This window comes from Humulus lupulus, chromosome 8 (genome assembly GCF_963169125.1).
Source record: "Humulus lupulus chromosome 8, drHumLupu1.1, whole genome shotgun sequence".
NCBI lineage: Eukaryota > Viridiplantae > Streptophyta > Magnoliopsida > Rosales > Cannabaceae > Humulus > Humulus lupulus.
Genome location: NC_084800.1, coordinates 49,151,041 through 49,169,027, shown reverse-complemented (window position 1 = coordinate 49,169,027; position 17,987 = coordinate 49,151,041). Strand labels below are relative to the sequence as shown.

The following is a 17,987-nucleotide window of genomic DNA, read 5'->3' as shown; positions in this document are numbered from 1 at the left end:
CCAGACCCTGATACGGCCCGGGCCTGTGGTAAATGAAGCGGGACAACGGTAAACGGACCTAGATCACCTCACCCCCAGTTGAAGGGGCCAAGCGTCCGGGACCCTGAAGCTGCCTCATTCCACGTGGGCGTTGTCCCCACTTTTCGCCTGCAGAAAAGGTCACCTCGGGATTGCACGTCGATGTGTCAGGATTGCGCAGCCAAGTACTCTGACTGGTCTTGTCTCATGAATCTGCCTCGTGACTCGAAGTGATCAGACCCAAAGCGTTGTTTTGTCGGGCGAGACGTAGTTCTAAGGTCAACCTATTGGGCCTTAGCTGGTTTGGATTTCGTGTATTTTGTATCTTTTTGTATTGGGCCTCCACTAGAAAGGCCGCTTGTATCCGTTTCCCCGACGGGCCTAGGTCGGATCTGGCCCAGACCCGGTATTCCCATCAGCTTATAAAATGTAAGCTACAGAGCACTGTAAACAGGGTCTCCTATTCACGAAAAAGACAGAAACTCTGTCAAGATATAGAGAGAAAACTCCATTGTAAAAGCTTCTTCAAGCTCTAATAATATAGACTCATGGACTAAGGCTAGTTAACGCCCCAACTACGTAAAAACCCCGTGTCAATCTGCTGTTTTTCATTATTATTATCAGTAAATATTACCCATTAATAGAGTTGCCGAAAATCTCGGTTAACACAGTGAAACACTATTCATCAAGCTATAAATATTTTTTTATTTTTTTATAAACTTTTGTATATATATGAGTGTGATACTATTATATTTAATTATTTTATTTCTTAAAATGAATAAAATATTTAAAAAAAATATAATATTTAAATGATGTAGAGAAAAAAATAGAGAAGCTGATGTATGGTATAATGTAAAAATTTGAGGTAAATTATAAAAAAATATATGTTTTTGTGGTGTATTTTGTAATACACTTTCTCTATAATATTTAGCTAAAGCTATGCACAAACTCCAATTAATCCATATCTAAATTTACATAATATTTACATATCATTTATATAATATTTTAATAATATTAATTTTTTTTATAAGCTTTCTCTCTCCCATTTAGTATATATATTTATTATTTCTTTTTTCTTTTTCAATTATTTTATTTTACTTTAATTAATAAAATATGTTTAAAGATATAATATTGAAATGATATAATGTAAAACTTAAATGTAAAATAGAAAAATGTGTGTTTTGGAGATGTATTTTAAAAGATAGAGTAGAGCATCATTAAAAGTGCTCTTATATGAATATATATATATAATAAGTGTGTAGATAACGGAAATTCTTGGTTTTAACGGTTTTTTATTTTTTTAATGTTAACTTTAACGGAATATTCTTATATTTAACAGAATATTCTTATATTTAACGGTAGTTTGTAAACACTTAAACTTAAATAAAATATAATAAGTAATTAAAAAAATAAAAATGATATTTTTGAGATATTTTACAATGATAATTATTTAAAAATAATAAATGATTAAAAAAAATTAAAATAAGTTATTTTTTTAGATTTTTTATATGATAATTATTTAAAAATAATAGATATTTAAACAAATTAAAGTAGGATATTTTTGAGATATTTTATAATAATAATTATTTAAAAATAATAAAATCATTTTATAACTTAAATAAAATTTAATTAAACTTAAACACCATATTGGAATAATATCATATTAAACATATAATATAATCTACTGTCAATTAATAACAAATTATTTTTAAAAAAAACTAGCAAGAAAAGTAAATTTAAAATCCACCTATAATGTTTAATATTACATTAAACATATAATATATAATTTCTTATTGTTACTCCCAAATTCAAAAACTAGAACAAACATAAACAAAAATACATAAATTATTTAATTAAAATATAATATTTATTTTAAATTTATATGACATTAATATAAATTTAATAAAAATAGTTAATAAATTCTATAAATAAAACTAAACAAACGGGCATATTGAATATTGTTTGTATCTAGTATATATATATGTATAAATAATCTTTTGTAGGCCTCACGGTTGGGTTTTACAAAATCTTTGAAACTCCTCTTTGTTTGACGCGTTAAAAGAACGAAGAAATATAATTTTGCATTCTAGACATTCACGTATGTAGAATTATATATATATACTAGTTAAAAGCAAAATGCAATACACATTTAGTTTTAAAGTTATAAAATTGTTTATAATTTTAATAAAAATTGATTTACTATTTAAAATATATATAATAGAATGAATTATAGTTGTATAATATATATAAATATGTATATCAATAATATCTACATATATGACATCTAAACACAATATTGACATAGATATATATTTACATGGCTACATTACATATATATAAAATACAATAATATTTAAAAATAATAATAGAAATAAAACAAGAATAAAACAAATCATAGTGTAGATAGTAGTATACATGCATAAATTATTTTTAGTTTCAAATGTATCTCGCAATGTCATTTGGTGAATTTGATGAAGAAAAAAAACTTCAATCACTTGATAAAAAACAAACTATCACATAAATTTATAAGATAAAAAAATAATATATATGTATTTATTATTTTTAAGTAAATATGATTTAATTATTTAAATTATCATAAAATATCTTAAAATATCATATTTTAATTAATAAATTTATTTTTGTTTAAGTTTATATTTATTCTGATTTTTTAATTTGGTAGTGATAACAAAATATTATATATTATATGATTAATATAATATTAAGTTTAAGTTTAATTAAATTTTATTTAAGTTATAAAATGTATGATTTTATTATTTTTAAATAATTATTGTAAAATATCTCAAAAATATCATATTTTAATTTATTTAAGTTTAAGTCATGTTTACAATCTAATGTTAAATATAAGAATATTCCGTTAAAATTAACAAAAAAAAATAAAAAAAACCGTTAAAATTAACAGAAAAAAATAAAAAAAAAACCGTTAAAAACTAATAAATTTCGTTATCTACACACTTTTTTACATAGAAGAGATATTGTATTCTTTCCTTTATTTGGTCAACCATATGGCTAAGTATGCACATGAAAGAACTTGGTCGACAATGGGCATTTTGAGTGAATTTTTATTGAGTTTATTTCATAGTAATTTGGGGATGCATGTCAAATTTTTGAGTTTTGATTTTTGCCATCATTTTATTATTAATAATCAAATTTAAGTTTCTTCTTTTAGCCATCTCATCTGGATTTGAACAGCATAACATCATATGAGATTTTTAAGATTTATCATATTCTCCCTAATTATATTTTATTTTTTAAGATCTTTTGTTGGCTTATAAAGTCTAGATCATAATGGACTATGAACAATATGAAAATTTTATTTTAATTTTAGGAGAATTTGAGCAGCATAATAACATGAGAAATCATATTTTCTTCTCCTTTAGCTATATCTTACTTTTGAAGACATTTTGTGGCTTACAAAACCTAAGTCAAAGTGAACCAAAAACAAAAAAAGAGAATCTATTAAAAAAGAAAAGAGGTTTAGAGAGATGAGAAAAAAATAGGGCAAATCATAATACTTACTTTGTAGTAATCTCTAAATATGACAATCTTTTAACTCTATTTGTTTGTTTCTTTACTTTTTCTCTTGTGCATTTTTTATGGTAAAGTTTCTCTCATACTTTTGAGAGAGTTTTCTCCTCTCTTTTTTTTTCTACTCCTTGTCTATTTTTTTTTTGGTCCTTTTATAGACTCTATTTTTATGATATATTGATGAGAGAGTGGAGGAGAGGTGAAGGATGAGAGGTTATTGGTTAGTGAAGAAAAACGTAGGTATATTATTTTTTCTTTTTCAATTTTTTTCTCTCATGATTCTTTTTCTTTCTCTTTATTTTTTATAAGAAAAAAAAAAAGGAAAAATTACACAACTCACGGTAATCTTTCAAAAAATTCAATATATACGGTGTATATTAAAAATATAATTTCTAATATTATATTTACGGATATTTATATCATTTATATGGTGAAAAGTAAAATCTTATTTCTTTCCTCCATTGTTGTGACCTGGACTTGTCTCTCCATTTTCTCACATTTTTTAAGATTTCAACTCTCTCCATTCTCACTATTTTCACCACCATTGTAAACCAATTTTCTCTACTCATTCCCGCCACCCATTCTCACTGTTCTTCTCTCTAGCTTTTGTAGTGGTCTCACTATCTCTCTCTATTTCTTCCCATTTATATTTGTGGCTTGATGAGTAAACCCATTAATCTCTATTGCGTTGTTATTTACTGGGTTTTAATGCAACGTGTTCAAGAGTATAATGATTGGGGTCTGGTTCCTCTTTTATGAAGGATGTGGTCATTAGAGCTCTTTCTAACTCTGATATATATTAAGTTGAAGAGGAAAACTTTTCCTCTTCAATTGAAAATGCTTAATTTTTTTTTTTTTTGTTTTAATTTTTATTCATGTGAGATTTAGATATTTACACTATTTACCTTTTTTATTAGAAAAATAAAGCATGTATTGTTGTACATATATAAATTAAAAAAGACTCCTATTTTTATGTTTTAAAAATATAATTAGGTTTCACACTTTTGTATTGATGGTTACAAAATTAGTAATTATGAGTTACAAACATGTAACATATCTTCATATATTTGTAAATATATTTTTATTTATAAAATGAATTTTATATATATATTTAAATATTGTTTACAAACATGTAACACATGTTCACAAATTTGTAAGAAGATAGTCTGTAAATATATTTACAAAAATGATTTTCTGTAATTGTTTTTTATAAATGTTATTTACAAACATATAACAGATGTTTACAAATCTGTAACAGATGTTTACAAAACAAATTTGTAACACATATATACAAATGTTTGCAAAAAAGTTCTATTTTACTAATTCGTATTTACAGTTATACCACTACATATTTATATTTTTGCTCATTTGTGTTTTTCATAAAAAAAAAACCGTATTTTTGTAATCCACCGTATATTTCATATATTTTTTTAATGTTTATGTATTTTTGTAACTTTCCCGGGGAAAATTACACCCATCACCCTATATCTCAAAAAAATTTGAAATATACGGTATATGTCATATATACGGTTTAACTTTTGATATAGGTGTTTGAAGACGTATATCCATATAAATATGCATACGACATGCCTTTATAGTACAACTAATCATATATATCATTATAATATTATCTATTTATGTATATTATTCTGGTCATATATAATGAATGAAGCATATATACGTATATATAATATAGTTGAACGAATTAAAGAATATTTTATTTGATCGTCGCATTGATATTTTTTTTACAAATATACTTATAGGGGATTAAAATTAATCTCTTTAAATAATATTAAAAGATGAGTAATTATTGAAATAATAACAAGTTGTTACAAATTAGTAACATTGTGTTACGAATAATATTGGGAGGATAAATAACTATTAAAATTATAAAACTAGTAAATTTTTATTACAATTATGTTAAGTAAATATATACATTATTTATGCAAATATTAGTTGAAAAATATAATTTTATTTGTGAATTAGTATTGTAAAATTTTGTTACAAAAATTAAAAAAAAATTGTTATAAATTAATCTGTAATTGTTGTTTTCAAATTTGTAAAAATTATTTACTTATTATAATAGTTTTGTTACTACTTGTTACAATCTTGTAACTGAAATTTATATTTTTTAATGAGTTTTAGTTATTGCATGTAACAACTTTATTATTAATTATAATAGTTTTGTTACTACTTGTTATAATATTAATATTAGTTGTTCTAACATCTAACATTTTTGTAAATTATAGTTACAAAAATTGAATATTTTTACTTATAAAATTAATTTTGTAAATCATTGTTACAAACATGTTAACAAAAGAAAAGAGTATGTTACGGTGATAATGGATTTTCAAAATAGTAAATTAATGATGACCAAATTTTAAGTATTAAAATCTTTATTTATTAGTTTATCCAAGAAAAACTTGTATTTTTATTTGGATTGGTTTTCACGAGTAATATTTTATTTTCTGAATATTTTTTTATTCTAATTAATTTAGTTAAAAGAGTGCGTTAAAAAAAGTCAAACCAACAATCAAATTTATAGTGATAGATTTGGTCATATTATAATATTATTAAATAAATAATATTCAAACTATTAGATTCGTTTTTATAATACTAATAATTAATAATTATATTATTAGTTTCTAAAAACATTAATAATTTATTATGATGAAAAATTACATGTATTATTGAATTGGATTGATTGCCGTATTTACCAATAAATCATTTATATATTTAGATTTTTTTTATTAACTTACGGTATATATGCAAATTTCCAAAAAAAAAAAGTTCGAAAGATAGATTTCTCAGTCAGATCCAGAATAAGTATTTAACAAACTTTTTGAAAAATATCATTTTTTAAAATAAAATATGAATTATGCTATTTTAAAGTATAAAATGTAGTTGTATAAGGTGTTCGACCTCTTATTAGTTTTTTTTTTCAATCTACACATAATATAATAATAAAAAAAATTCTAACTTAATTCATAATTCATCCTTATTCATTTTTGTTGTATATTATATAAATATATATAATATTATGTGTGTATGCTGTACTCGAGTTGGTTTCTACATTTGTATTATGAGTATGAATTGTTGGATTTCCTCAAATATGTGTCAAGAGAATTTCTAAGAGCATTATTGGTACTCAACACTGTAAGAAAGTGACATATTATTATTGATGTAATTTAATATTGAGTCTCACACATTTAAATTTAATAAATATTATGTAAGGTATCGCTAACCAACTATATAGTAACACCTAATTTAATATTTGACACCTTAAATTATCAAATAGCAACAATCATGTGTCAAAGAATATACTATCAACATTGAGGACCAAAATCAAATTTATAGTGATCTAAAGTGTGTCTACTAGTAAGCGATGTTCCATTTGGGGATCAATATTTGTGAAAAACGGTTTGATATACTAAATTGTAATATCTCTAAAAATATAATATATAATATTAAGATTGTTTTATGTCTAACCTATATATAAAAATATAATTAGTTGTGGAGGTTTTAGTTGTGCCTTCTTCTCTCTATGTAACATGTAATGTAAAGGTATCTTAAAGTATATGTATATATATAGTACCCGACCCGGCTTACGTTCGGATCCGGCATGTGATGCCTGAAATATCTTGAATCAGGCAAGTTTATATCGGGTCAAGTTCGAATCCAGCTAGAGTACTCAACATCACTATCTTCACACACAAAAGTGTAATAATATCTTTCTTTTTTTATTTGCTGTTTCTTTTTTGTTTTCCTTTTTCCCGTCCCTAGCAAGAAGAGTCAGCTCCGATGGGCACATGAGTCAGCATATAGTATTTCCTACGCAGCATTAATTCCTCACGTGCCTAGTAGATGGGACTCGTCTTGACACCCAGATATCTCTCCATTTTATAAGGTTTTTAAATTAGCAATCAAATTTTTTAGTTCTATAAATAGTGGTAATTGAGTTATTGTTGTTTTTTTTTTTTTTACAAAATTCTAACTTTTTGAATTTTTTTTATACAATATAATGTGTAAAAATATTAGGAGGTGTACTATATTTAAAAAATGTAAAAATTATCTATAAAAGAGCTTAAAATTTTGTGAAAAATTAACTAAATTGACTTAATTACTACTGTTTTTTGAAACTTAAAGAACTTGATTGCTAAAAAGTATAAAACAGCTGCAATTTATTTCCAAATTCTTTCTTGTTAAAGCCGTGACAAATGTGAAGAATACAGAACCAGTCCCATGTAGAAGAATTATATATAGTCTAAATTCAAATGTGTCTGATTAATTCTATCTTATGAAAAGTGAAAAAGAAAAAGAGCAAATAGTAGAGAAAACATACTCGAAAGAATCATACGTAGGACGTACATGTGTTGAATTAAGATTAAGTTCATGTAGCTGCAATATTTAAACATTTACTTACTACTAAATCTCTACTAATTAAACCAGCCAAGAAGATTAGAAAAAATAGGAGGCCAAAGATGTCAAAAGAATGGTAGCAATATTTGTTACAGATTTACACTTGGAATTTGTAAAAAGATTTGAAATGTACATTACATATGTACAGATCAAATATTAATTATAAGAAAAATCTCCAATAAGTATAGAATGTATAATAAAACTCTAAAATAGCCATTGCAGAATTAAGACGAGGAAACCCACTCTATCACTCTAGAATACCGAAACCATGCATGTATGGATGGTCTGGTCAGTCTTCAATGCCAAGACCCCCCACAAAAACCAGAACAAAAGCCACCAGGCTTGACCTGTTGTTGAGCTTGAAAGACACTCGCAAAAACAGGGGAAAAAAAAGGAACACTTAATTTCTGTGAGAAAAAAATTGGAGGAAAATTAAAAAATGATGGATCAAAAAGAATTAAAAGAATAACACTACTTAAAATATATATATATATATATCACATATATTTTGAAGCTCAAACCAAACAATTTTCTTGAGCAAAGAAAAAAACTTGATTATCACAGCCATCAGGTGACCTTTTTGGGGGGAGGAGGGGGGAGATTTTTTGGGGTATTATGACTATTAAGAGAAGAATTCTTGTTCGTCATGGGAAAACTCCTTCCTCAGCTTATGCGAGAATAAACGGCAAGCGTCCATGCTGAGATCAATGGCGGCGGATAGAGCGATGAAGAGAGCAGCGTCCGCCATGCAAGTCACGTGCTGAGCTCCGACTTGGACGACGGGTTTGCTGACTTTTCCCTCGCCCTCCACCGTTGACACCATGACGAAGCCTTTGACCGGAGACCTCTGAGTCAACGCTGCCACGGGCAGCCTACTGTCGATGCAGAATTGGCCACCCTTTTTCACGTTCATCGTGGCTTCGGCGATAGGAATGCCGGTTGTGGGACCATTGGCGTTCTCAGAGAGGACCTCGAACTTGTAGCCCAAACCATCGACGGGGCCTCTCTCCCGCCACGCCTCTAGGCGACCCCAAGGCTTCCAGCTACTGACGGAGACGCCGTGCGGTCGGAGAATGAGCCAGGCGCCAGGGTTCGACCGCCAAACCCGGTCCGAACCAGGGGACGGAACGAACGGAGTTATCATTGAAGCCGCCGCCACCGGCGAGCCAGAGAGATCGTGAATGGTCACCATCCATCCTTTTCTTTCTCTTCCCGGCCTCTCTCTTTCGCCGGAAAATGTTCTCATCCATCCCCTGTTTCTGCTACTGCTGTTGATGGTGAAATCTGAGGGTAGTGATCTGTTTTTTCATGTTACAAAGAAAATGTCCAACATCAGAATCTTGAATTTTTCTTTCTTTTATATTCTATATGAATGAGAAAGAATCAACTAAGAGAAATAATAATGTTTATACATATGTCAACAGCAGAATTTATAAAGATAAAACAGAACATAAGATCTTTGCACATGGGAAAGGATCGTATATATTGAAGTTGTTTGTTTTTTTGTTTTATTTTATAAAATAAATTAAAAAAGAACAATTGAGTTTGTTATGATTATTGGCATTTGCAGATTTTGAGAAGTCGACAAGAGCTGGAAGTGTTTTTCTAGGAGATAAATGAGAATGACAGATACGAATAATGTATATCAGATACTGAAAATCGTTTTGAACTGTAAAAAAATATCAATTTGCATTTGAGAAATCTATAACTAATGAAAAGAGCTGACCAACTTAGCCAAAGACAGGCTATCATAATTTTTTTTTTTTAAAAATACAGCAAACAAATTAAAGATAGTCTTTTATAAGTTATTTTCTTAACTGATTTGCCATTTTGATTCCTCGTTTTCTTTTTCATGATTATAATGAAAAGGGGAAAACAATGAATGCTTTAACTGGCCTTGAAAATGGTAAAGGAACACATGAATAAGTATGCAAATATATGTATATTTTTTTGCATGAAATTAGAAACGTAAAGTGGATCAAGATGAGTTGCAGCTAGCCCAACTGGACATGTGATTACTAGACACCAGCTAAGTAAATTGACAACCAAATTACTTGATTCACACCCAATTGCTTATATCGCCCCCATCATCAGTCAAATTTCATATATATATATATATAGATATATATTTAATCATTAAATCCACCAACCAAGGCTCACGTTAGCAACATTTAATAATTAACCACTAAAATGCTCCGTAACTTAAGCAACAAAACAAAATAAGTACTCACCGGGATCTTGCATTCCGGTCGGCGCTGAACTTGCAACTAAAAACGGGCTGTCGTATATTCCCTTGAATCTGAAAAACGACGGGGCTACACTCCGGTTCGCCTCCGAACTGAAACACGTAGCGGGGTTCCGGTTCGGACCGGACCACCGCGTGAAGTCTAGCAGAGGAGGACGGCTTGTTCTCCTCCTTCTCGCTCCCGAGCTTCAACCACCCACTCTGGAAAACCCCCGGGCGAAACTCGGCCCCACTCAGGTCCACATTCACGTTGACCCGGCCAAGAAGCTTCCCGTTGGTGACCCCGCACGTGCGTCCCATGCGCCCCGTGTAGACCGAGACGCGAAGGGTAACGGGCTTTCCAGCGGCCTTGATGCGGCGGAGAGCGATGGAGTCGAGGTGAAATCCAGCGGAGGAGGTGGCGGAATCAGGTGGAGAGTCGCCGGGGGATGAGCAGAGAGGGAGCAGAGCCGTCTGTGAGGGGAAGTTCTTGATGCTGAGCTTGCAGAAGCAAGGAGTGGTGGAAGGGTGGACGCCTGGGCCAGCCGGTTTGGTGGCTTGGTGGGGCAGTTTGAGAGCGAGCGACTCCACTATTAGGCGGGCGAATGGGCAAGGATCCATGGTCGTTTTGTGACCTTCTGATGTCGTTTTGTGGATTTGATTGAAGTTTTTCTCTGCGTTTTATGTGTTTACAGGAGGGAGCTTTGGGAACATATGTATGTATGTTTTGGTAGAGAGAGCTAGCCAAGCTAGCTACTGCTGCTTCATGCGATTACTAAAATGTATGTCGGCTGCTTACCTGTTTTATCCTATTGGTTTCACTTTCTCTCTCCTCTCCATCATTTTTTTTTATATACAGATATTATTATAAATAAATAAAATAAAAATTGTTATCGAATGTGATTTTGATCCGATCAAACCAGTATACTGTATACATACCATATCATTATCGAGATACAAACTGTGGAAGAGAGCTGTGAGCATAATTAATTTCTTACGTAATTATATATAGAAATTAAATGTTTTTTTTTTTTATAAATTGTTACTAAATTTTCACTTCGATTATTTTATCCAACACTACTAACAGACAGTTTAAATAAATTTCGAAATTTGGAAAACTAATTGTCCTTCCGAACTATTGTATAATTAAAAGTACATTATTTTACGGATGAAATAGTTTTAGAATAATTGGTATATGTTTTATTTTATTTTCTAGAAAAAGAAATAGTGAAAAAGACGAGAAAATAATATTAGAAGAAAATGGAAAGAATATTATATGGTAAAAAAATAGGGTGCGGAAGTGGGGTCATGACAACTGGATTAAGGCTGTCACCACGTTGTCATGAAGGGTATTGGTGGATTTGATTGGGTCAGTGCTCAAAAGAAATCAATTTTAAAAAATAAAAAACTAATCGGCGAAAGAAGAAGAAGGTATAGTGACGTGGCATTCTTTGGCGTCTTCTGACGGCCGGTTAACACCCCTAAATTTTGACGGCGCTAAACGGTTTTTATTTTGTTATGTATATATTTTTTTTTTATTTAAAATCCCAATCACCATTGTTAAACGTGGCAGTGAGTAACAAACAATATCCACTACTGTCCAAATTTCCACCTGTTATAATTTCCCTCATATTTCACCTAGGTAGACTTGTTGTTATGTAGAAAATTCAAAATCACAAAAACATAAAAATTTGGGGTTTTCTTAAGAAGTTTTGGTCACGGAAATTTTAGAAAATAAAATAAAGGGAAACCTGTAAGGTTCACGCATGTTCCTCAAACAATTAAAAATGCTCATCTGTCACCAAATTTTTCAATCTAATATTTTCATTTACATACTCTTAATTTCTAATAATCAATAACATATACTAATTAATGATATTAAAGTCTTAAAATTTCGAGTACTTTTTATTAAATCATCTCACTAATACCACCCAACCTACCGATCAATCATATTTCCATCCTACCTGCTATAGCTTTTAGATTTAATATTTTTTTTTTCCTTTAACAATAGATGAGAAAAGACAGCTGACTTAATCTAGTTCGTCATTGGTTGGAATGTAATTGACCCCAAATTATAAAACTATTCGTATAAATATTTATACAAGACATATGATTAAAAAAAAAATTCCAGCATAACCTCTTAGGGAGTGTTTGGCACCTTAACTAAAAAACTGTTTTTTGTTTTTAAAAGCTAAAAATTGTTTTCTGAAAACAAGTGGGGGTGTTTGGCATTGTTTTCAGAAAACAATTTTTAAAAACAAAGTTACAAAAAACAGAAAATTTTGAGAACAACAAAAAGTTGTTTTCTGTTGTTCTCAAAAAAAATTTCATAACTTTACTTCTTATTTTTCATCATTTTTTCTTTTAAATTATTTTATCTCATTATTTATTACAAACTTTTAAAATATTTTTCTCTTTGTAAATATATTTGTTAATTTTTTTATTTAAGATTTAAAAAAAAATAAAACTAAAAAATTGTTTTTAGAAAACATTAACCAAACACCTCTTATTTTTTGAAAACTACAAAAATAGTTTTCTGTTCTCATTTCTGAGAACAAAATTTTGAAAACAAAAAACAGAAAACAATGCCAAACAGGCCCTTACTTTTTTTCCAAAGTATAATTAAGCGTATGGATATTGTACAATATGATTTACATATAGTTTTTTTTTTAAAAGTCTAACCATTGAATACAATAACATGCCAACGTTAATTGGTCCCATAAACTTACTATAATTAGTAATCACATATTTCATTTTCAATATTGAAATCTAAGGCTCAACTTTCCACCCTTTATATGTATAAATAATCTAAATATTTTGCCCTAATAACTTTCAATTTATAAACATTTGTCAGCATAACTCTATACCTACTAATTAAACTATTTTGCATCTTTAATATAAATTATTATCCGCATATATACATAATTTTAACCTCACAGACCTTACATAAATAGATCCATCACTCACTACATATGATCATCCCCAATTCAATTATTTTATCAAAATTTCTACTCTCATATATGATGCATGCATGTATGAATGCCACCAAAATTTGTATCTACTTCACACTAATTTAATATATACATCTATCGTTTTGTTTTGTGTGTTTTCAGATGAAATGACAATAATAACACATGAAAAAAAATCTAAAAATTCCAAACACAGTAAATTAATAAGTTAGCTCAAGATGACATAGAGCTGTCGTAGTAATAACCGGTCAACAAATGAAAATTAATGAAAGAAACAAAAGTTATAAATCACCTTAATTATACTTTTTTACCTTTAATTTTCACTCCCCTATAATTGTGTGAAATGACTTGTACTCTTTAAAATCATAATCATCATTAGTCTAAGCTTATCCATTCTTTATTATAAAAGTATTTTATGAAAGGAAGAGATATATATAGAAGGAATATGGTAATTGAATGAGGGTGGCCCATATTTATATAGTTATATAGAGTGTGATCGGAGAGTGGGGGGCAGGCGTGTTGGGGCGCCATATCGAAATGTTGGCCAATTTGATTCGGAGCCCAATCGGCCATTATGTTCGTTTGTTGCCTTGCTACGTTAACTTCTCATCTCACCTCTCCTCTCCTACATTACATATTCATTATTATTATTATTATTATTCCTCAGGGACAATATCTCTATTCACTCTCTACGTCTTTTTCTTCATGCTGCAAGATTGGTGGTCCTTTTTCACAATGCTATGATATAGATACTTACTTACTCAGATTTTTATTATTATTATAAATTATATAACACTCGAATTTTGTTTCGTCGTTATACATATATGGGATTCTTCAAATCATATTCTTTTAGGTGTACGCTTCTACTTAAAGAAAAGAAATACAGACAAAAAAATAATACAGAAATAGTGCTTAAAATGAATGAATAAAAAATGCTGTACAATAACCCCATGAAATAATAATTCCAATTTTAAAATTAGAATCAGAATTCAGAAGTCTTAAAGATAAAAATCATTATTATGACTGTCAGTTTTACAAGCCGATCTCTGGAGGAGGCCAAAGAATGGGGTCTTTGCAGGTTTAATTTATTATGTTATAAATAATTTGATAAATTATATTTATATTTTTCAATGATATAATTTTATTGTAGTATTATTCAATCAAGAAAATGACACAAACTATTTTATAGTGGTCCGGTCCCAAAATTTAGAAATGACTTACTTCTACTTACACTTTTATTTATCAAAGAAGTCTCAAACATAAAATCAAGAAGAAACAAGGTTCAACTGAGTTTCTTAAGCTGAAACAAGAATAAAATTCAAAGTGTTTTGTATATAAAGTGCTTACAAAAGAAATCTCTAGCTTTTCCTTTCGTAATTTTTACTTAGCGTTAATGATTGAATGAACCCCTTATTTATAGAGAGTTTTAGTGGGCAATGGACCCTTATAAGCAAATTTAAACCCTACACGTGTAGGTGTGGGATCAGTACATTCAGTTACATATTCAAATAATTTAAGAATAATACAATTCAAATATCAGTTGCATAAATATCTTGAGATATTTGATGGTGTCTCGTGAAACCTGGATCTTTGGGTTAAAATTGTCGTGCTCATTGAGCAAGTCTTGTACTCCGAGCAGCTTCATGGGATGGTACTAGTCTGCTCCATCTTCGAACAGGTTATTGGATCTTTGCTAAACAATCTTTTATATTATGACGTAACCTTCTCAATCAACTACTCCTTCCGACCAGCTCTTTGAATTTAATGTGGTATAACGCTACGTGTTTCTTTCGTAGAAGTCACGTCATCAAGTAAAAATTAGGTTAACAAGTATAATAATATACATATTTAATGGATATATAGGTTGAGGTCTCCGATTTAGATAGAGATTTCATGTACATGTTTAGTTAGTGATAAGAGAAAATTTTGAGAATAGAGGCAAAGTGCATTATCTTTTAAAAGAGCTCTGCAAACTATGTTGGGAGAGTTATTCTTCATGACTCTTCAGTTCACTTAGTCATTTTTGATGTCTACTTTATAATAACCATACAAAAAAAAAAGAATATAAAGATAAACACACACTAGTTAGAACATCTAAAACTTATACATATTGAGGACCAAGTAGAACCATCATACAGAACAATGTACTCCTACTTGTACTTCTAGTCCAACGCATCTATTTCATTCCATGTCTAGTACAAAGGAAAGAAAATAAGTAAGAAAGATAGTATGTTTTCTTTCTATATATTTTGTATGTATAGGAAGAAAGAAAATTAATTTATTTTAAAATTAATATATTACCGTTACATTATTAGTAAAAACATTTTAGTTTTTTCAATTTTATTTGTTTGTGAAACTTTTCTCTCCGTTTTTCTTACTATAATTTGAAAAGGGAAAAAAATTATGATCCACATTTAATATTTTTCACCTCACTTTTTTCTTTTCCACTTTTATCCTAACCAAACAAATCATAAAGCCTATTTTCTAATTTCTTTTCAATTTTCTCTCCTCTCTTTACGAAAATGGAAAAAAGAAATCACATAAATTTAGATAAATAGTATTAGAAGATAGAATATCTCTAAAAAAAAAATCTAAAAAAAACAATGAAAAAAATGTCACTCGTATTATTATTATAAATTTCATCATCTCATCTCATTTATCTTGTGGCAATAAAAACTATATATACGTATAAAACATCCACGTAAATATAAATATATATAAATGAAACTTCATGGATATGATATTGTTTGTTTTCCCGTTTCTTTCGTAAATTAAATACAAATCAAGATGGTTTCTTAGTAATATATATGAAATGAATTTTATTTTAATAATGCTAAATATATACACTTCTCTAATTTTATTATTTCAATAATAATTTTTAATATTATTAAAATATACACAGGCATTCAAATAAGATAATGTTAAAAAAATACAAAATAAAATATTATTAGCATGCTTTGTAAGAAAAACACAACACATTAATCAATTATTAATTTCACACACTACAAAAAACAGGGCCTATACCGAGAACAAATGTCCTCGGTATAAGCCCAAATGTCCTCGGTATAACCTCTACCGAGACAATGTCGTCGGTAGAAAGTTATCGGTACATCCGCGTCGGTAAAACAAAACTTCTACCGACGACATTAAAAATGTTCTCGGTATAGGTTTTACCGAGGACATTGTCCTCGGTAGAAAGTGACAAAAGTCCTCGGTACAACCATCCCCAATTTGTCATCGTATTGGTATATACCGACATCTTAGTGGTATATACCGAGGACAATGTCCTCGGTATAGACTTTTCCCCAATTTTTTTTTTATATTTGTTATTCCCTTATTTATTTATTTATTTATTTTGAATTAAATATAAAAAAATAGAATAAAATTAAAACACTTATATTAAACATATAAATAAAAACATAAGAGTATGTTCGCTGAATCAAAATAAAGAATTGTCTTAAACATGATAATGTAATAATCAATTGTAATAAAATTCATACATAAGTCCTACTGAGTCGGTGCTCCAACATCGGGATCATCGGGTGGTGGTGGGGCACATTGAGATCCCGGGGTGATACAATGAGTCCGGACATGCTCCTCTAACTGTCGAAGACGCTCTCTCATCTCAAACAACTCTTCATCTCTAGTTTGTGAAGGACGAAAATCAAATGGAGTTCGGCCCCTTATGTTAAGGATACGTCCATATCCTTTCTGGTGGCCCCGTCGTTTTCCGAAGACAGTTTGTATCAAAGATATGTCTTCATCTTCAGGCGCACTCGAAACTGGTGTGGAACTCTCAGTATCAGTTGCCTGTGTCTGCTGTGTGTCGCGGTATGCACGCAATTCCTCCTGTGATACAATGTATAATGTAATTAAAATTTTGAAACAATTAAAAATTTGAAAAATGTTTAAAAACACTTAACGTACCCAAGTATTTTTGGCTGTCTCTGTCACCCACCCTGTGCCTGATTTATGGTGAGTATCCATCCAGCTATCCGGGATGGACTCAAGTTGCCCAGTCTCTAAATTGCACTGTCACGTTCATATATTTTTATAAAATTAATAATTAAACGTAAATAAGAAAAATAAACTAAAAAATAATTAATTAACTAACATTTTTATAGCGTAGGGCTGGGATTGACTGAGAACCTCCATAGCTAAGCTCTTTCAGTTTCCTTCTATTTTCCTTGTTGATCACAGAACGTTTCTGCAAAAAGTTATCGTTAGTAATATATTTAATTAAGATAGTTAATTTTAGCAAGAAATTAATACCGTAATTTCTGGGCGTCGGAAAATACATAAACTACTTACTTCCAAATGTGCAAGTATTCTTTCTTTCGAGGCATTTGGTACTTTTGACCATTGAGGACAATCCGGATCTGTGTACTGTCGAACAAGTAATCCGAGCTCTCTTGAGAAATTTGAGCTGTACTCTTCGATCTCTTTATATGTTCTCCCCCGCACATCCCACTCGAGAGGGAGAGGACGCCCCAACTGTTCCCTCTTCTCCCGCGTGTTCAATCCTTTATGGCGTCCACGTTTATTTGGAGGCGCTATTGTATGCAAATTCAATATTTTAAAATTAATATGGATTAATTGTTAAATTTTAAGGAGTATATCAATGTGTAAAGTATTACCTCGTTCACAATCAGTTGGGATATCTGACGGTCAAATTAATCCACGTGTGTGTCCTAATTCAGAGAGAGGCAAATGTAAGAGTCTTCAATGACTCACCCTCTCTAAACGGGTCTAAGGCTTCTTGTGATGAACACTAAAAAAATATAATATTATCACTAGGTGATAATAACACT

At 29.6% G+C, this 17,987-nt stretch overlaps 1 protein-coding gene across 1 annotated transcript; it reads right to left on the bottom strand.

The window, feature by feature from the left end:
• Window positions 1-8,022: 8,022 nt before the first annotated feature.
• Window positions 8,023-11,019, bottom strand: LOC133797137 (uncharacterized). Its single transcript, XM_062234946.1, has 2 exons — window positions 10,215-11,019; window positions 8,023-9,281 (listed from the first exon to the last, which is right to left on the bottom strand). The coding sequence occupies exons 1-2, from the start codon at window positions 10,826-10,828 to the stop codon at window positions 8,606-8,608; spliced, it is 1,290 nt and encodes a 429-aa protein (XP_062090930.1). The 5' UTR covers window positions 10,829-11,019; the 3' UTR covers window positions 8,023-8,605.
• Between the last annotated feature and the right edge of the window lie 6,968 nt (window positions 11,020-17,987).

Excerpts from the sequence above, each read along its gene's own strand:
- LOC133797137 (XM_062234946.1), bottom strand. The coding sequence starts at position 10,828 with ATGGATCCTTGCCCATTCGCCCGCCTAATAGTGGAGTCGCTCGCTCTC. Across the intron at positions 9,282-10,214 it reads GACCGGAATGCAAGATCCCG|ATCACTACCCTCAGATTTCA; the intron begins GTGAGTACTTAT and ends ATGAAAAAACAG.